Source organism: Cupressus sempervirens, chromosome 8 (genome assembly GCF_028749045.1).
Source record: "Cupressus sempervirens isolate cs-2001-9-10 chromosome 8, ASM2874904v1, whole genome shotgun sequence".
In the NCBI taxonomy this organism is placed as follows: Eukaryota; Viridiplantae; Streptophyta; class Pinopsida; order Cupressales; family Cupressaceae; genus Cupressus; species Cupressus sempervirens.
Window position 1 is genome coordinate 760,025,437 of NC_143125.1, and position 21,274 is coordinate 760,046,710.

The window sequence follows — 21,274 nt, forward strand, 5'->3', positions numbered from 1 at the left end:
GGATTACAAACTCTTCCTAAACTACAACATGTTGGTCATCAAAGAAGAAAAAGGATGAAATGAGTTCCCAAAGGAATATAGTGAACTAAAGGAAAGAGAAGCACAGGTGGATGAAACACTAGTCCATAAATTCGGTAAAGATAAGTTGATAAATTATGAATAGGCCACAGTACAAACCATGAACCTCAGAGATGATATTGAACCAAAAAAATACTACTGGGAGAAGAGAGAGCTTTGACCCATGTAGAGAAGAGAAGAATATATTGTATGGCTGGAAATTTGTAGGAAGAGACCTAGAGGTGCACAATATGAGAAGCATAGGGCAAAGGAAAAATATAGTACAGACTGGAGGCTCTGTACAAGAAAGGAGCTACCATCATACAATCTTTTGGAAGTAGGCAAGGAAGTATTGTATGGCCTAGACAAAGCAATCATACAGATTTAGGAAAGGACCGTATGAACCAGCTAGGGTACTATATGGTACCATACAGACAGGAATACAACATCACTATATGACCATAGAGGGAGATACACATTGCCAGACAACATCATATAGTTAAACAAGGTAATTGTACAGATGGCCAGAAGAGGTTATCATATGGAGACATAGTAAAGACCATATGAAAGGCTAGACAACTATATAGAGGTACCATATGAAAACTCCAAGAAAAAATACCATATGAAAAATGCAGAGGTACCACATGATGACTCTAGAGAAATAATACCATACGAAAAATATAGGATAGACCATGTGGCAATAAGTCATAGATTAATAGAGAGCATTGTACATGACAAAGCAATATATAGTATGTAGAGGAACCATATGACTTATAGGTAAGCAACAAAATATAAGGAGCACAAAAAAAAAGAACACAAATAAAAAATGTTCAGAATGAATAACACATAATACCCAAGGGAAGGGAAAGACATAAAAATGTAGTAAAACATAAGCAGTTGCCAAAGAGAGTGTGGGATCAGAAGAAAATCACAAAAAAGGTGTGTTCTATGGAGTTTTGTGTGGGTTTGAGAGTGCTAATTTGGTCTTGGCAGTAGGGGCGCTGTCCCTTCACCCCACACTATATTGGGACAGGAAGTGCACCTAGGGTGCTGCCCTAGGACCTCGTGGGGGTGTTTTCCCTCAACCCTAATGGGGTGTTTCCCCCTATACACCCTAGTCACTTCAACTATCAGTCACGGGAAGTATGACCAGTTGATGAGACCTGGAGCTACTATAGGCATGGAGTGTCTATGTACCAAAGGTAGAGAGCACTAGAGCAAGCCTTTCAAGAGGGGTGATACACTTTGAGGCACTTGGAGTAGGTGTTGGATGTGAAGCTTTCTTGGTGGATGCATAGAGATCTCAGAAGGAGCTAATCATTTAGTTGAAGGTAATTCAACAACACTCGGCTCAGTGTACCCAGGAGTTGGAAGTAGAGAAAGTGGCATGGGTGAATATTTTGTAATTGTTGTCTAGAGATGAATTTTATTTTTTGGGGGATGATTTTGTCAATAAAGTTATAAAATAGCCAATGGGTAGATTAGCATGTAGTCGGTAATTATTATGTAGCCGACAAGTATAATTGATTATATTCGAATAGGTGCAATGGTTGAGTCACCCCTTCGGAATGGTATATGTACACTATCTAAAATGGACTTTGGATCATTGTGGTAATTATCATTGGAAGCACTATGTAATCTCTTCGGCATATATGCAAATAATAAAAGGTGTACTACTGTGTTACATGTTCTTGTCTATATGCATTAAACTATTTACTCCATACGGTAAACATTAGTTAAGGTGGTTAGACATGGGAGATTTTTTATTTTGAAAAAGTTATAGTAGAAAATCTATATTTAATTATTTATTTGGAATAAAAATACCCAAAAATATGTATCACATCTAGGCATGTGTCTACTTTTTATATCTATAATTATATTAAAAAATATTATCATTTAATTTTGATCAAGGTGGTCATACATACACCTACTTTTTATTTTTTGGCCCTGAAATTTTGGTAGTCATGCATTAAAATCTAAAATTTTGAAAAATCAAATAATTTTTTCTCTAGATAAGGCCTAGTAGTTTAGAAACTACATTCAATTTTCTACAAATTCTTTTCTTACAACTTTTTGATAAAGAGCCCATAACTACTTTAAAATTATGTGTCAAGTTAACATAACCCTGATTTGCTATTTTTTCACTACCACTTAAGGCCATAGTTTGGTTCATCGTGATCTTGCACATACCCAAATTTAGGTTTTATACCTTGGGTTTCCATGCCTTCTTCCTTGTGAAAGTTTTGGCTTTACCTACTACCTTCTCTATGGGCTTGTCCCCAGTCTCTTCTTCTTCCTCTAAATATTTTGATTCATATTCAACAATCTTAAGAGGTTTTCTTCCCTTGCTAGGTCATTTGGCTTGTTGCTTGACTCTTTTCTTTCTTGTGAACTCTATACTTTCAACCTTAACCTCGGCAAGTCTTTTTGACTTTTTGGTGGTTAGAGGAGTGGTGGATTTCTCCTCATCAATCTATACTTCTTCTTTAATCTTCTAAATTTTGACTTGAGTAGGTTGTACTTGTGCAATTGCAACATAGGGCACAACATGTATCTATGAAGATGAATTTTCTATGATGACTCCCTCAGAAGGTCCTACTACTACTAAAGGTGTGGCAGAAAACACCTCAAACTATCCACTAGCCTTCATTTCCAAGGCTACACCTTTCACTTCTTCATACTCCTATCTGGTCATTCTAAATTCCTTGAGAATTAATTTAGTTCTCTTCTAAACATTCTTCTTAATCTCCTTTCTATAGAGCTTTCTCTCTATTTTTTTAAATCTTCCCTACATAGGTTCCCCATCTAGCAGTGTCTTTGTCCTTCTTAGACTTGAGTATGATCTTCACAAACCCTTCTATTACATCTTCACTCAACTCATAGTCTATAGGGTCTATGAACATAACCCTCGACACAACTACCTCCATACAAGTTACATCTATTTCAACATGAAACATATGTCTTCTTTGTACTTTTCCACTTGTGAGGGTGGTATTTTGAATATCTATTTCATCATAGTTTGAAATATTTTCATCATTTAAAAAAAATTTCTTGAACAATCCTCTCCTAAGATTGTTTCAGGTGGTGGTATGTCACCAAATTCATGGTGCACTAGTTGTTGTTATCACATTTCGTATCAAGCATACCACGAAATTTCCTAATAACTTGGAAGAATAGGTGTATCAGTAGTCACTCAAACCTAAACATCATACTTCTTGTCTTCTTTAGTTTATCTATGTTGTCCAATAGTTGATGCCTCAGAATGTCACTCATATGAATCTTCTCTTTCTTAGTTATCATAAAGTATGTTGTATGTAAGAATCTAGCAAGTATTGAGTTCAATCTTGAACTATGATTCATTATATAAACTAATGATCTTGCTGATCACTTTCACATCTATTTTCTTTTGAGGTCAATCCTCATATTCCTACCATTTGATTTGGTATTTAGATTGGTTTCCACAATCTTCTTCACATTATTCTCATTGATGTGGTTTTCTCCTTCATTACTTAAACTAGTTAACCTATGAATCATGCCATTGTCAATTATGATAGACACATCTCCAACCCAAAACATTCCTTCATGAATATGGCTCATAATGATTCTACTCCATTCATGGTTGTTGAAATTTGTATAGAACATATGATTTACTATGTTTAGTTCTTTCATGTGTGTGAACTCTTATTTCAATGAAAGTCTCCTTGGCACATTAGATCTAAATCCTTATGAATGTCATTGTCTCCAATACTCTCAAACTTGCAATGAATTTATGACCTAATATCTTCTACATGTAGAACATTTTCCAAAACTTGCAAAAATGTTCATAAGGGATCATCTACTTGAGATATGAAAGGGCGCTTATTCAACACATACCTTAGCCTCTCACTTACATCACTAATAGTATGATACTCCATTTGAACAGATTCAAACACTTCAAAAGCTCTATAAAATACCCAAATTTTGCATAACTAGGGATTTTCTCACTTCACATCTTGAATACTTCAAATTTTCCTTCACTTACTATCAAATCACTTTGGATTTCTCCTTAACTCTTCACACAATCGAGTAGTACTCAAATTCTTATTTGCATCCCTTAAATCTTTTGATTTTAACTTTGCATTAATTTCACATATACCGAAGTTCATAAAACTATTACTCTTTTAACCAGTAAACTTGTTTGTCTTTGTTCTCCTTCATGCGATTACCAAATGACTTGCGATCTTAACCAGAGCTTCCTTATAATCTTTACTACATCGTGTTAACTTCACAATTCTCAACTCAACTTCTAACTTCTATTCCATCTTTCTGATGCTTTGTCTTCAATTTAAAAAAAGGGCTTAATTCAAATAAGATGAATCACACACAATGACTGATTTCATTATTTCTTTAGGTGCATCAAAATAATGTTCTTCTAAAACTCTATGTGAACTTTCTAGATTGTTTTCTTTGAAAAATGATTCCTTAAATTCTTCAACATTCTCTTTAAGTACTTCCTTTTGGCTATTATTGCTACTATTATCATTTCTTTTGTCATTTCTATTATTGTTCCTTCTGTAGTTTGGATTCCTATTAAAATTCCTTCTATCCATTCAAAAAAATCTTGCTAAATGTCTAAAGTTATTGCATAACTAACATACATGTGTATTCCTTCTTTGTTTAGTTCCATTTTGATTATCTAGTGCTCTATAATTCCTTACAATGTGTCTGTAGTTGTGATATTTGTAACATACAACTTGGTTTTTCACTCCATTAGGTCTTTCTTCATCATTGGATTTGCTTTGTGATCTCCTTCTTTCATTGCCTGTAGGGTTAGTATCCCTACACATTCTACTATTTCTATTATTACTATCAAACTTAGGTTTCTTACAATCTACTACTTCATTTCCAAAACCATGATAATTATAATGATAGAAATTGCAAATAGGTTTAAAAGAATTACCTGTGCAATCTCTTTCATATGACCAACTTCATTTCATATAAAACATCGAGCTCTGAATTCATACCTATCCTCCTTAGGTGGTTCAACTTTTTCTATTTTCTTTGTTTTATCACTTTTCTTAGGTTGATTTACTTGCTCAACCTATTTAGATACTTCTATAGACTTGCTTGGTTCAATCCTATTTTGATAAATTTCCTTAGGTTTAAGGGTTTCAACAACTAGATTTGGTTCCTTCCTAACAATAAGATATCCAAGACCTGTCTTATCATAAGAAGATCTCTAAAAGAGTAGTTGTTTATTAATTTTCTCACTACTAGAATAAAGCTTCTCTAATTGTTGCTTAGCCTAAGTTAACTCTCCTTTCATAATGGTATTGTACTTATCTAATTTTGCATGCTCTATTTTGATAGAATCTAATTCAAATGTTACTTGAGTCATATGGGATCTTAGATTTGCATTCCATGATTTTAGATCTAGTTCAATCTTACTATCATTTTTATTTAGCCTTAGCTTTAGTTCAACAATTTTCAAGTTGTGTTTTAAGATCTCATTTTCTTTCTTAAGGGTTGCTACTTTATCATTTTCACCCATCTTCTCTTTTAACTCTTTTCTAGATTTTAGATAATCAATCTTATCTTTCAGTTTGCTAATATAATCTTTTTCATCTTCATACCTTTCTTTCAAGTTGTCTCTTTCTTGTGTAAGAAGATCAATTTTCTCATGGGATTCTTCAAGATTCCTCTTTAATTGGTCCATATCCATAGGGATCTTACTCAAGTTGTTAAGATTCTTTTGAGTAACTAGGCTCTAATACCAATTGCTAGAAATAGATAATACTAGGAGGTGGGGGAGGGAGGTTGAATCAGCATTCTATAAACTTTTTTCCCACAACTGGATATTATTAATTACTTTTCAACATGCATATGGCAGTAAACGAATAATGTTGAACTGTAAATAAAACCATACACAAAGAGAATTCATAACACCATATTTTTTTTAACTAAGGAAACCCTGGCCAAGGGAAAACCCCGATGGGGATGATGCCCACAAAATGATCCGCTAAACAAAAGAATCCTATTAAGGATATTGACCCTATTAGGAGTCTATTAATTACATATAGTGTCTCGATCCTTGTTAGAAGACTAGGGCATGTTAAAAGCCTCAACCTTGTTAGGAGTTTCTTCAACCCTATTAGGACTTGGTATTACAATTACATATGTATGCAAGAAGAGACCACTGCCCAAACATGCAATTATACAATTCAATGCCTTAAACAAAATAGGATAGATACAATAACCTCTTGTTTGCTGACTGAACTGTACTTTGCATATCTCTGATGTTACATTAGAACTCACATCATAAATTTCTCATACAAGTTTGCATATCACATACTCAGGTCACATATACATAATATACTTTGCATTCACATTACCTCACTCTGTCCTTACTTCAAAAGTAGTGACTCTTTAATTATACCAATTTCTTTCATAAAACACTTGTGCAGTCAGCTTGATGCTTACACACATTATAATAACTTAGGGTAAACATCTAGGATGTCATCCCTACTAAATTATTAAGTAATTATTTGGTGATCAAAATAATTTATTAAGACTTTATTCCTTTATTTCTATTGTGCTCTGGTCTTTTGAGTTTACTGCTTTTACTAGTGTTTTATCTATAACTTCATCCATATTGACTGTATTGATTTTCTCACTTAGGTATGTCATCATGACACTCGATTCCACATGTCCTTAACTATGCACATGCTGATTTCCATTGTAGACTTTGCAATCCTGAAGTTGCTTCTGAACTAATATCAAAATTGTCTAACAATTAGACAATTTTCTATCTCTAATCACAAATTCTTCAGTGGTAACTCCTGCCTTCTATTCTAGAATGATATGTTGCCATAAATGACAACCCTTGACCTTGCTATCTTTGCTATATTGCCAATAGAAGAAACCAGGAATTTGTGGCTCATAAAAAAAGCCTCATGGCACCCTATCAATGGCCCATGACAAAAAAAAGAAGCGAACAATAGCCTGAAGTCATGTGGAGTACAATCCAAATGTGCAGTGGAGAAAACATGCACTCCAAAAAAGATAGGCGGGGCTCGAAGTTAAGGAAAGAATGCTAAAGTTTCAAAAAAAAGATCGTTGTTTGAATAATCCCAACAAATGTGTACTCCCTAAATGAAACACGTGGGGACCGCCAATATTGGCATTGACATTGGCATTTTCCCCAAAAATGCCATAGTCCACTTGACCTGCAAAGGTGATGTACACCCAAAAAGGGTACCTAAAATCATGAGCTATTGACAAGAAGCAACACACACCCCAAAATAGGACATCGTGACCATTAAAAAGAGCTTTATGTACTATAAGTTATTGATCTCCATGATAAATTTTTGGACAAAAAATTTAATTTAAACCCAAGACTCTATCAAAAAACTGCACGCAAAGAAGAAAAGACCTGTGCCTCCCAAAAATGCACTCCCAAAATCTCAAATAGGCTTGCAAAAAATTGCATAGGTATGAAGCCACTGGGAAAGGAGTCACAAGGCTAACAGGGGCCCCACAACCTAAAATACAATCCAAATTTGCTGATACAATTACAATGGGGACCAATAAAATTATCCAAGTGTAGGGTTGAGTACTCAATGCATACCTATATACGCAGGTCCCCAAAATAATATCCAAGTTTTGAAAGATCATGTGCTCTCCCAATACATGTGTGCCATATGATTTCATTAGCTTTCTTGATTGATTTTTGAAAAAAAAAAGCTTAGAAATATAAAAGCTTGCAATATTGATTTTTTATTAGAAAAATATTGTCATCTCGTAAAATGTGCCTAGGTTGTACAATGTGATTTCAACAATGTCCAAAAAGGATAATTTATTTATGAAAATGGAGGTTTTTAGGAGCTCTAATCTCAATGGTGATGTTTGTTTGGACTCAAAGTTTCTTGAAATGAAGGTTCCCCCAGATCCAATACAAAAAACTCTATAGAAACTAGATGTGAAAACCAGAGCCAAACTTCTCATGAGGAGAATATGTGCATGAAAGTCTAGAGCTCTAATACCATATTGAAGTTGATGATAGATCAATTCTATATCTCCCAAGAATCACCTTCATGTAAATGCCTATCACACAAAGAAAGGAGCAAAGTAATGGAGGTTCACTGATCTAGGATAGAGGAGACATTCTTGATGAGAAAAAAGGTAAATTACTATTAATAAAAAGTGAATGATTAAATTTACAAAGAGAGATCATCCTTATAAAGGAGATCAAAACTGTCAAAGGTAAAACTTGGGTTGCATGATAATAATTAATAAAAGAATTAATTATTATATGCCTAAAGTTTAGCTTAAGTAGAATTGAGTTAATAAGAAATGACCTTATTAATCTAATGATATTAAACATAAAAATATTAAATATATATTTACTTAAAAAATACCTATACACCCATTTAACATGATTCTAATGGTGTGTAATAGGGTCAAACATTAAACTACTTAAAACTTTAACTAGTGTACTATTTAGTCTAGTGCAATCCATTGTATACATTAAACTTTGTAGAACACTATTATAAGATACATTAGATATATCATCCATCATTCGTAGGACACATATGATCTAACAACATATTAGTGCTAAGCTATAAAGGAATTCTTAATGGTTTACAATCCTGCATACTAAAATTATTTAGAATCAATATCAACATATTTACTTTATGACAAGCAAAGTTCTATGTTCACAGTCTCTTTTTGATTTCTATGCCTTGTGTATATACCCAACAAATCTTAGAAATTTCATGTCAAATGCCACTAAAAATTGAGATTTCAAGTCACTTGTCATTTTCTTAGAGTTGTTAAAAAAAACACAGTATTCAAAAACAAAAAAGTAGAATTTGTTCATCAATACATACAACTATATCCTCCACTTCCAAAAATACCTAATTTCATGATAGTTGCATCAAATTTTTGATACCACATTTGGTATGACTATTTCAAACCATAAAAAGAAAATTTCAAATAAAAAACTAATGGGTTCATCACTTTTAGCTCAAATATTCGAGGTCATTACATCTAAATGTTGTCTTCCAAGTCCTTATTAAAAATCTAGTTTTACTATCCATTTTTTCAATCTTGAAACATAATTAGAAGTGACCTAGATATATGAAATAAATTAATAAAAAAATTTTTTAGCACGAGAGAATCTCTCTCTCTCTCCAGAAGCTAGGGTTACCATTGTACCAACATATTGACTGGTCAATGCCTAATACAACCACTAGACTTATAAAACATAGGGGGTAGTTAAGACATGTCAAAAATCCTAAAGGGGAACATTGGGAACTAGTTAAAAAGTTCCACCTTAGTGTTACCTAAGGAGATTCAAACTTGTGACCAACCTCTAATAACACTTGTTACAAGCTAGGGTTTGCGTTGCACCAAAAGATTGACATGTAAATACCTTATACAACTAGTAGACTTATAGAACACATGAGGAGATTAATCCATGTTATAAATCTCGAAGGGAAACATTAGCATTTAGTATGAAATATCTCCCTCTCTCTCTCTCTCACACACACACAAACACACACACACACACACACACACACACACATTTAGATTTGCACTTCTCAAATAATTTATCTATTCTGAATTTCTTTTTGAATATAAATTTACAACCTATAAGATTTTCCCTTGAAAATTGAACAAGATTCAAGGTTTCACACAAGTCTAAGGCCATCATCTCCTCCAAAAGGACTTGTTTCCAAGACCAAGTATCCTATGTAAAAATAACTTGTACGATCTAGGTTTGTCATCTATACCTATTATATAAAATTTATAGTGAAAATCTAGTTGGATCCACATATTAAACATGGATATAATTGTGTTGAGGATCTTTTAAGAATAGAATCATGATAATTTTATTATTATTTATTCTTGAGGTACAATTTCTTACTTACTTTCAAAATGTCTTCTTTCTTCCTTATCTTTTTCATTTAGACATTTAAGATCAGAAATAATACCGAGCTCCTTGAAAATCACATCTCTAGAAAATATAATTGTTTGAAGAAAGTTTTTTTTATTGCTAAATCATAGGCTAATGCATTTTCTTATTAAATAAATAATAATTTTAGAATATCATTCATTCATTGCGGGTGCTTGAGAAAAGAAATGAGACAAGAAAAGCCTTTAGTATTGCTTGGTATTTCTATCCTACAAAAGTCCTATTACAAGATTTATCATGAGACATGCCTCATTTTACACTACTTTGAAGGGACATTCCCATTTTTATTTAAAATTACATGTAAAATGGGATTTATCCTTTGATATGAAATTACATGTTTAACAATGATAATGATACAACTTTTATCTCTATTTTAATTGTATGTTTGATAAAACTATACTTTTTCCATCTTGCTCCTCTTGCTGCGATATTGAAGAAATGTTTTAAAACTTATTAACTTTTTACATTATTTCCACATCTAACTGAAATGTGCATTTTAGTTTTTGGATCCAACTTAGTTTTTTTTAATTTCTACATAGAAATATTAACTCAACCAAATGCCAATGCCTTTGCATGTGACACAAAAGGTTTATCACCTATCCAAAGCCCCTTAGATGTTCTTTCAAGAGCCTTATAAGGAGATCTATTCAACAAATCAAGTAGTAGTCCTAGCTTCTATCTAAAAGAATCCATCAAGATGTGAACCACTTTACATGCTTTTTACTCTATCTACAATTTTCTAATTCATCCTTTCACCACCCATTATGTTGAGGAGTATATGAACTATATTTCTAGCTAGCAAGACCTAGATGCTCTAGAATTCAACAAATTATCTAGACGATTATTTCCTTCCATTGCTAGATCTCAAACCTCAATTCTTGTATAAATACCCTTTTTAACGAAGGATTTAATTTTTTAAGCATGGTGAAAACTTTAGATTTTTCCTCATGTAATATAACCAAATTTATCTTGAAAAATGACTAATCAAGAAGACAAAATATCTATAATTAATCCTGCGAATGCGAATGAGATCGGACTCCTGCGAATGCGAATGAAAACGGAAATCAGAAAGTTTGGAATGCGAAATACAGAAAAAGTCAAAAGTTTGGAATGCGAGGATACAAAAAAAGTCGAAAGTTTGGAATGCGAAATGAAAATGCAAAATGCGAAAAGACCAGAAAAGATGCAGACGAATAATAAAAAGAAGCCTCCGACAGAATGGAGTTCTGAGAAAAACCTCGAAGAAACGATGGCATCCTTTGGTATAGGGCCCTTTCTTTCAAGACAGGGGCTAAGTAGCAGATCGAATAACGCCCTGAGCGAGGAGCTTCAATTGAGGGTTGATCCAATTCATAGAGACGTCGATGACACGATTTTTGATCTTCATCACAAGGTTTTAGGCTGAAAAATGTTGCTCAGGCAATAGAGTCCGAGGCCAAAATTCAGAACGATTTCGCTGTTGGTGAGGTAGCAGCTGGTAAATGTGTTGATGCGACGAACGGACAAGAAATCAGGTGTGATCCGCCCTTAATCTCTAACCCTAAATCTAATACGCCTTTTTATTTTTCGGCTGCTTCAAAACCCAGTAGCATTAATGTGTCTTCTTCAAAATCAATTGATAACTCTACTAACAATATGCCTAAACCTAGTTCAAACCCTAGGAATAAACCGAGATCTTTTCTGGAAGCAGTTGCTAATTCCTCTCCTGCAATTGCCTCTGGTGCTCGCTTTGCCATACCTGCACAAGATGAAATCTCAACAATCGGTAAACATTTTGGGGATCATTCTACATTTCATGTTACCCCTAACCCTGAAATGTTAAATGAGATTATTAAGGAAAAAGATAGATTAAGAAATACTGCCATCTTCTTCTCTGCGGTTGAAATTGATAAAGTGCCTGCCAGGAAATTCTTAGATGACTGGTTTCATAATTATTGGAACTTAAAGCTTGGCTATCAAATTTCTTTTTGTAGGCAGATTCAGAAAGGATTGTTTGTTGTATTTTTTATCAATAATGAATCTCAACAGGCTGTGCTAAGAAAAGAGTATTGGACAGTCGGCAACACCACATTCAGGGCTCTAGCTTGGAATGCGGAGGCTAACCTTGATGAGGTGGTTGCTCTTTCGGCTCCAAGATGGATTCTCATTAAACAAATTCCCCCTTTTTTGTGGCGTTTTATTCCTCAGTTGGTTGAACCCCTAGGAAAATTCTTACGAATGGATGACTCTGCTCGTTTAGTCCCTCATTTAGATGCTAGAGTCCTTATTGCTTTGAAGCCTAGTCAGGATTTACCCAAAGAAATTAACATCTCTATAGTTAATGAGAAAGTTTCTTGCCCTGTGGAAACCCTAGGAGGTTTGAATGCGTGTTTTTTGTGTAGAAAAGAGGGGCATCTTAGGAAAGATTGCTCAATTATTAGAAATAAAACCCAAAAGAATACTAATCCTGTTAACCTCCCCAATTCTACCCAGCCAATTCCCCCTTCCTCTGCTAAAATTAATCCTATGCCTTCCCCAATTGCCCCCTCACAATCTTTCCCCTATCCCTCTCAAACACCACTCGCTCAAAATGCATCATTTACCAGCATAGTGGATTCAGATGGTTTTCAACCTGTTACAAAAAAAAGGAAGAATCGGTCGAGTAAAAAAGACTCGCCCCCAAATATACCTTTTGTATCCCCTCCTTTAGTGGCTAATTTGACTTCTAAAGATAAGGCTAATCCCTCTGTCTCCCCTCCATCTGCTCCTAAGGCTACCACCAATCACATTTCCTCAGAACAGAACCCCCCTGTGAAAGTGTTTCAAGAGATCTCAGATGATTTCATAGTTGAAGTCATTCCGGCGGCCCCTGTTGTTGTTAATAATCAGTCTCCGGAGTTGGAGGCTCCTTCCCCTTCTATGTCTGATAATGAGGATATCCCCACTGCTAGAAGGAAAGGAAGACCTCCAGGATCCAAGAACAAAAACAAGAACAATAAGAAGCAAAATCAAATTGACTTTGAGGATGCTTCTCCTATGGAGGACATTGTGGGTGTTGAGGCGTCTAATTCTCTAACTTTGTCTCAATGAATTGCATTTCTTGGAATATTAGAGGACTGGAATGTCCTGATAGAAAGTTTGTTATTAAGAACTTTATCAGTTCTCGAAACAATATTGATATGATTATGCTTCAAGAAATTAAGTCTACTAGATTCAATCTTGAATCCAATCTTAATTTTATCTGGAGAGATGCTATCAAATTCTCCACTAATCACCCTCAGGGTAGAGGAGGAGTGGCGATTTTGCTCAACCCCAAATGGGGACCTAAAATTAAAAGTTTTGGTTTTTCACCTTGTAATAGAGCTATTTGGTTGATCTTTAATCATAATGATATAGATTTTGGTATATGTTCTATTTATGCTGCCAATGATTATATGGAAAGGAGTATGTTTTGGTCTTGGCTCAGCTCACTTGCTGACATTCCCTGGATGTTTGGAGGTGATTTCAATATGATAGAAACTCAAGAAGATAAAATGGGAGGTCTCCCTTTCTCTTGGAAAGAGCAGGAAAGACTAACTTGGAACAACTTTAAAAGGACTAAATCCCTTTTTGATCCTTTAAGGGGAAGCAAGAATAATAACCCTGGCCTATGATTTACTTGGTGTAATTTTCAGAAGGGTCAGTATAGAATCTACTCTAGACTTGATAGATTCTATCTTAATAGCAATTTCTTTTCTGTGATTCCGGATAAGAATAATAACTTGGTGCTTGTCGCCCCTACCACTCTTTCAGATCACCATCCTATTTCTATATCTATTAATCTCGGCTGCTCACCTAGCTATAGAAATCACTCTAACCGTAAATTCATTCTCAATACTAGCCTTCTGGAGGATAATGACATTCTTGCTGCAATCTCTATTATAAGACTCATCAATGAGTCTCATTTTCCCTCTTTATCCTATTGTCGTAGGTGGAGTCTTGATGTCTCTGCCTGGCAAAATTTTTTAAGAACTATTGGTCAAAAGAAGGCCAAAGATTATAGATTTAAGGAATCCTGGCTTAATAATAATCTTTATAACGCTGAAATGGATATCCAAAATAGCCCGGATGATCCTTATCTTTGTCACAAGCTTGCCCATGCTAAGAATGCTCTCAGAAAACATCAACATCAAAAAGCTCTGGGGGCAAGAATTCGTTCAAGAGCCCATTGGTTACATTATGGGGATAGAGGTAGTAAATTTTTCTTTAATCTTATTAAACAAAAGCAAGTTAAGGAGTCTATTGATAAACTGCTTATTAACAATCATCTAACTACTAATATTGATATTATCAAGAATGAATTTGTTGGTTTTTATAAAAATCTTTTTACTTCGGAGGATACTGAGGAGGCTAGGGCCCTTAGAGATCACTGTAAGAATCTTATTCCTAAAAGAATCTCGGCTGAGGATGCTTCTATTCTTGAGCAGCCCTTGTCTCTTGAGGAAATCGAGAATTCCATCAATTCCCTTAGTAATGATAGAGCTCCTGGGCCTGACGGGCTGCCTGTGGAATTCTACAAGGCTAACAATAATTGGATTAGCAAAGTCTTATTTAATATTTATAATGAAGCCATCGATACTGGAACCCTGGGTAGGGATATTAATTCTGGAATTATTAAACTCATCCCTAAGGAGGGTGATAAATCCCTTATTAAGAATTGGAGGCCCATAACTCTGTTAAATGTTTCTTATAAAATTTTGGCTAAGTGTATGTCAACTAGGCTTGAAGCCATTCTCCCCAAATTTATTTGCCCCACACAAACTGGTTTTGTGAAGGGTAGATATATATTAGAGAACCTCATTACTAGCTGGGAAGCTCTTAATTGGGCCAAACATACTAAGCAAAATGTTTCTATGTTTTTGTTGGATTTTGAAAAGGCTTATGACAGAATTGAGTGGAATTTTATTATCATGATGCTTGAGGCTTTTGGTTTCCCATCTTTCTTTTGTGGTATTGTCAAAACCCTTCTCAAGGATGCTTATGCTCAAGTTGATGTTAATGGATCGCTGTCTACCCCTTTCCCTTTGGGAAGATCAATTAGACAAGGATGCCCTCTTGCTCCCGCTCTTTTTGTTATTGCCTCTGAAGCTCTTTTTTATATTCTTAGGGACAACACTTTATCCCCCGCTGTTAAAGGAATTATCCTTCCTAATAATAAGGAGATTATAAATTGTCAGTTTGCCGATGATACTTCTTTGTTTCATGAAGCCTCTGAAGAGAATTTTGTTGCCATGATTAATAAACTTAACTTCTTCTGTAAAATTTCTGGAGCTAGATTATCTCATGCCAAATCTATTTGTCTTGGTTGGGATGATCAACCTCCTAATTGGTTTAGTAAATTTGATTTCCAATGGGGTGGTCCCTCAAAAATTGTCAGATATTTGGGTATCCCCTTCTCTGTTGATCCCTCTTTAAAAGAGATGTGGGGTTGGGTCAAGGATAAGATCCATACTAAGCTGAACAAGTGGCACAATAGGTCTCTATCTCTTGCTGGAAGAATCCAAGTTTGCCAAAAGATTTTGTCTTCTTACAATATATATTATGCCTCCGCTTGGATGTTTAATGACTACCAAGTTTTGGAAATCCAGAAAGCTATTAGAAATTATCTCTGGTCTGATGGGAAGGGCAACAAAAAATTGCATTCTGTCAATTGGAATTGGTGTCATGTTGATAAACTCCTTGGGGGCCTAGGGTTGAAAGATCTTCGTCTTCATGGTCTTGCTTTAGCCTCCAAATGGATCTTTCATGCCTTAGAGGGAGATGCTCCTTGGAAAGTTTTGATTCGTAATAATATTGAGAAGGGATATCCTAAAAATGCTAAATTCTGGAAAAATCTTCCTTTCACTGATCTCATTTGTGGTGAATTTCCTATTATTGTTCAAGGCTCGGCAGTTTTTAAATCCATCTGGAAAGCCTGGAACCATGTTAGGCAATTCATCACTAACAAATACTTCTATGATAATAAAACCCTCCATGGTGAAAGATCCATTTGGTGGAACCTTAAGCTTGGTAATAAACCCCTTGCTCTTACCCAAGGGTGCTCGGCTAAGTATTGGACTAACCTTGGAATTAAGCAATTCATTGATATCTTTGAAATGGACAGACTTATCCCTTGGGATGTTTTAAAGAATAAATTTAAACTTCCCGAATCTCATAAAAAGACTTATAGAATGATTGTTAAAGCTAGTAAAGATATCCCTACCCTGTGTCATGTGGACTCTACTAGTTATTTGAAGATAAAATGGCCTGATGGTATCATCATCTCCAAACTTAAAGCAAAGAATATTTATTCTATTTTAAATTATAATGTTGATATCATCAATCATATTAACAATATTTGGTATACCAATTTGGATATTTCTTCTTGGATGAAGGTTTTTGATTATCTTTGGAATAGTTCTATTGATCCTAAAATTAAATGTTTTAAATGGTTACTTATTCTCAATAAGCTGCCTATTAGGAACTCTTTCTCTGATATTAACTATTGCAGCATTTGCAGAACCCCAGAAACGGGAAAGCATATTTTCTTTGAGTGCTCTTTTGCCAAAGAGGTTTGGTTAATGTTTGGTATTTCTATCCCTTCTAATTTCAGTATTTTTGAAGTTATTACCGGCTTTATTTCTAATGCTAGAAAAGATGTTAATATGTTTTGGGATATTACCTCATCTAACATTTTATGGCAAATTTGGAAGTGCAGAAATGAAGAAAGGTTTCAAAATATCCCTAGAATGCTTACTGAGGTTTTTCGAAGTCTCACACATTTTAAAATTTTTTCGCAGATTCAGATGACCATGAAAATCAACAAGGCTAAATTCAAAAGATTGCTCAAGGACGATCATACTACCTTTTTTGCTAATGAGGTTAATAATGGATTTTTTTGGAGGCTGCACCTGGATAATATACATGCTTTCATTCAAACCTTCAGTAGGTTTAGCAAAGAGATTAAAAGAAGACCTCACAATGTTTCTAGTGAGATGATTTACATGCAGAATCAAATTCAAGATCCGAATAGTGTGGTTTGGATGGATGGCCCTTTGGGCTGGATGGCTTGGGTGGACACCTAGGTTGTTGTGCTTTTCTTGGTGTCATGGTCTATGTTTTTGTTTTGTTGTTTCGTTGTATAAACTTCATTTTTGAAGGTGTGAGGCTTGGCCTCTGAACTCTGTTATTCTGCGATCTCTTGTATTTTTGATCTCCTTATTTCTAATATAAAAAATATCTATAATTTTCAATTAATTCTATATGCATTGGACTAAATGTATTTAGTGAATAATTTTCAATTATTAATTTTATTACTACCTAAAGGAATTTTGTTTTTCAAATACATAATATCCACAAAGGTCAAAATTCTTATTAGAATAAGAAAATATGTTTGATACATTTTTATTCAAAATGAATTTTAGAACTCAAGAGCCTACAAAACAACAATAATCATGTGGGGAGGTCTTGGGTTCTAGTCTACTTGAGCTTAACACAAAAAATAACTAGTTACAATCCTCCCTCTTAATTAACTAGTTTGAAGTTGATGATATATATTTTGTTTGATCATCTTAATGTAAACTTTAAATTTTCTTAATTTATGTTTTTATATTAAAATTAATATTTTAAAAAATACTAATTAGAATTAAACTTGTATTTTTAAAACATAAATTAAAATATATATATTTAAATATTAATTTTATTGTATAAACTATTAAAATTTGTAAACATAAATATATCATCACTTTTAAAAGAATTTCTAAAATTATTTTTAATAGAGAATATTATAATAAAATATGTTGAAATTTGTATTAGTTGTATAAAATACACTTATGACTAATTTTATACATCACAAATTTTTTTAACTATAAGTTTTTTAAAGTATAATTTTAATAATAAAACATAATTTTTAATTAATAATATATAATTATATATATATATATAATAACTAACTAAATAAATTAATTTACAATTTTTTTTAACAAAATATTTTCCATGTCATTTTGTATATAATTTATAGGTAAAACAATAATTGTTTCTACCACCATTGAAAATAATATAATTATATATTATTGAGATCATAGTTTAACATCATGAGATCATGCAACTATCACAATGACGACATGGAGATTTCAGGCCTTCTTCTTCCCAACCGTGTGTCAAAAATTGAAGTAGGTGACAAGGAAAGTTACTTCCAAATTCCAGTCAAGGGGTCCTTCTAGCTGGTTAGATAATAGTTAGGGTACGGTAGGTAAGTTTGTTGCATGTTTCGTTTCTTTTCTTATTTCTGTTTTTTGGGGGCTCTGGGGACGAAGGTCTCATAGCTTTCAATTTTTCTAAATGTGTCATGTATTTTTTTGGGCCCTAGTAGGTGAGTGCACAAGGCTATTTCATTAGCTAGCGTCATCATATAACCAAATTTTGAAGTGACTGCAGACGGTGGTGGCAAGTCGCGCATCATAGTGGCATTCTTATTGATTTGTCTTAATGGAGGAGAAAGATACGATCGTTTGCACGTGTCCTCATATCTATGATGGATGGCATTCCTAAAATTGTATATTTACAGCAATGCCATTCATCCTTTAAAATGGGTTCTTCATCATTACTTGTTCCATTTAAGGAATCCCCACTTGCTATCTTGCAGTGCCACTCCACCGCCACCCCTTCTCACCACATACAAAATATTAATTTAGTTCAATCTACTATCCAACTCCCTCCTATAAATACCAGCACTTGAACGAAAATACCAAAACATTCACTTCAACTAATCAAGCTACAAGTCTAAATTGGCGTCATAAGAGAATTGTTTTGTTTAATCAACATCATCATAATGGCTCTTGCAAAGACTATGTTCTTCATGGTTTTGGTGGGTCTGATAGTGGCTGTGTATGGAAATGGGGAGTGTGGAAACACTCCAGTGGAGAAGGCAGCCTTAGCAATGGCACCATGTGCTCAGGCAGCACAAGACCAGAGTGTCCCTGTTTCAGCAGGATGCTGTGATTCAATCAAGAAGCTCAGCACCAAAAAGGAGTGCCTCTGTGCTGTCATGCTCTCTAAAGTTGCACAGCAGGCAGGAATAAAGCCTGAAATAGCCATCACCATCCCGAAGCGCTGCAACTTTCAGAACAGGCCTGTTGGCTACAAGTGTGGAGGTGATTTTTTTTTTTCCTATTTTGGATTTGTTTATTAGTGTTTGAAAAAAGTAAGTTAACATTAACTATTTAAATCAAATCTTAATGTATGATGTTTAAATTATTTTGATAATAACACAATATGTTCTTGTTTTTCTTTGCAGCTTACACTCTGCCTTGAACAATGATGTTTTGTAGGGAATAAATGAAGACAGAGGAGGATGATCATAGGCTGATCATATACCTTCTGTTAATAGCTACTTAATGGGTACTACTTAGTGTAATATTTCTACTCTATATTACTGTTTGTAATGTTTCTCCTCTATATATTACAGATAAATAAAAAAGCTTCAGATTACTTTGGCCTTTACAGCTACATTGCGCATAATGTGATAAGATTATGCAATATGCACTAAGATTCTGTTCATATGTATGACCATATTGAGCAGCCTAGCTAATTAAATTAAAAATACAATTATATTTTCTTCAAATTATTACAAAAGGAAAAAAGTACAGAAGGTTTATCATTTTTTGGGGAATTAAGAAATTTGAAGTGTAAAGTAACAATAGAACTATAGTTTAACATAAAAGTGGTAACATTGTTAATATAGGAGCTAGGTAACATTGTTAATATAGCAGCTAAGAAATTTGTGACTCGTTAAAAAACCCACATGGCACCTATCAGAAGCCCAAGGAAAAATGAAGAAGCAGACAGTATCATACTGTCGCGTGGAGTACAATCCAAACGTGCAGTGGAGAAAACATGCCCTCCAAAAAAGATAGGTTGGGCCCGAAGTTAAGGAAAGAATACTTGAGTTTCCAAAAAATTTATCGTCGTTTGACTAATCCTAAAAGATGTGTGCATGCTAAATGAACATGTGGGGATCGCCGAAATCAGTGCTGACATTGGAATTTTGCCCAAAAAGGCCGCAGTCCACTTGACCTATGGAGGCGGTGCGCACCCCAAAAGGGTACCTAAAATCATGAGCTACTAACAAGAAGCAACACACCCTAAAATAGGTTTTTTCTTTGTAGAAGTTGCTGATCTCCATGATTAACGCCTGGAAAAAAAGTCCGATTCAAACCCAAGGCTCTATCAAAAAACTGCGCGCAAAGAAGAAAAGACCAATGCCTCCCAAAATCTCAAATAGGCCTTCCAAAATTCGTATAGGTATGAAGTCGCTGAGAAAGGAGTCGCAGGGCTGACAGGAGCCTGCACACTAAAAAATAAACTACAAATTTGTTGACATAGGTACAGTGGGAACCAATGTGAAAGTCCTAGCACATGGTTGAGTACTAGATGCGTACCTGCACACACAGGTTCCCAAAATAATATCCAAGTTTTGAAAGATCACATGCGCTCCCAATACATGTGTGCCATAAGATTTCATTGGCTTCTTTGATTAAAAAAAAAAAACTTAGAAATATAAAATCTTGTACAATATAAATTTTTGATTAAAAATAATATTGTCGTCTTGTAAAACGTGCCTAGATCATACAACTTGTTACAAAATATTTTTGGCCCAGATTTCAACAATGTCCAAATTCGACAAATTATATATGGAAATTGAGGTTTTTAGGTGCTCTAATCTCAACGACGATGTTTGTTTGGGCTCAAAGTTATTTTAAATGAAGGTTCCCCCAAATCCAATACAAAAATCTCTACAAAAACTAGTTCTGAAAACCAAAGCCAAATTTCTCATGAGGAGAATAGGGGCATGAAAGTATGTGTTAAATATTAACAGTGATATTCATATTGGTCTAAGTGTAGACCACACCTTAATCTTCTCTCCTTATACCATACGAAAACATTATATACAGTATACTTGACAAATAGGATGGGCGACAATCCTTGGTAGTAAACATGTCATTTACTAACTATAACTAATTGTTATATTAATTAAACATTTTTGTTATCTCCTTCATAGGCCCTGATTTCTACAAGTAATGTATGGGATGATCTAGAGAGGGTCATGTCCCTTTAAGGGACATGCCATTTGGTCTTGGTATAAGGGGTGGGTGTTATTGTAGTTTAAGGATACACAAGAAATATAAGTCTGCTCCTTTAAACAATTTTGCCTATACGATTTTATTGCAGAAATAAAACAAATTCAGAACAACATTTAAATATTCT

At 34.2% G+C, this 21,274-nt stretch overlaps 1 protein-coding gene across 1 annotated transcript; it reads left to right on the forward strand.

Annotated features, from left to right (window-relative positions):
• The first annotated feature begins 18,762 nt into the window (after positions 1–18,762).
• On the forward strand, positions 18,763–19,492 carry LOC149544646 (uncharacterized). The gene is made up of 2 exons (XM_089796421.1): positions 18,763–19,161; positions 19,305–19,492. The coding sequence occupies exons 1-2, from the start codon at positions 18,840–18,842 to the stop codon at positions 19,319–19,321; spliced, it is 339 nt and encodes a 112-aa protein (XP_089652547.1). The 5' UTR covers positions 18,763–18,839; the 3' UTR covers positions 19,322–19,492.
• The last annotated feature ends 1,782 nt before the right edge of the window (positions 19,493–21,274 follow it).

Excerpts from the sequence above, each read along its gene's own strand:
- LOC149544646 (XM_089796421.1), top strand. The coding sequence starts at position 18,840 with ATGGCTCTTGCAAAGACTATGTTCTTCATGGTTTTGGTGGGTCTGATA.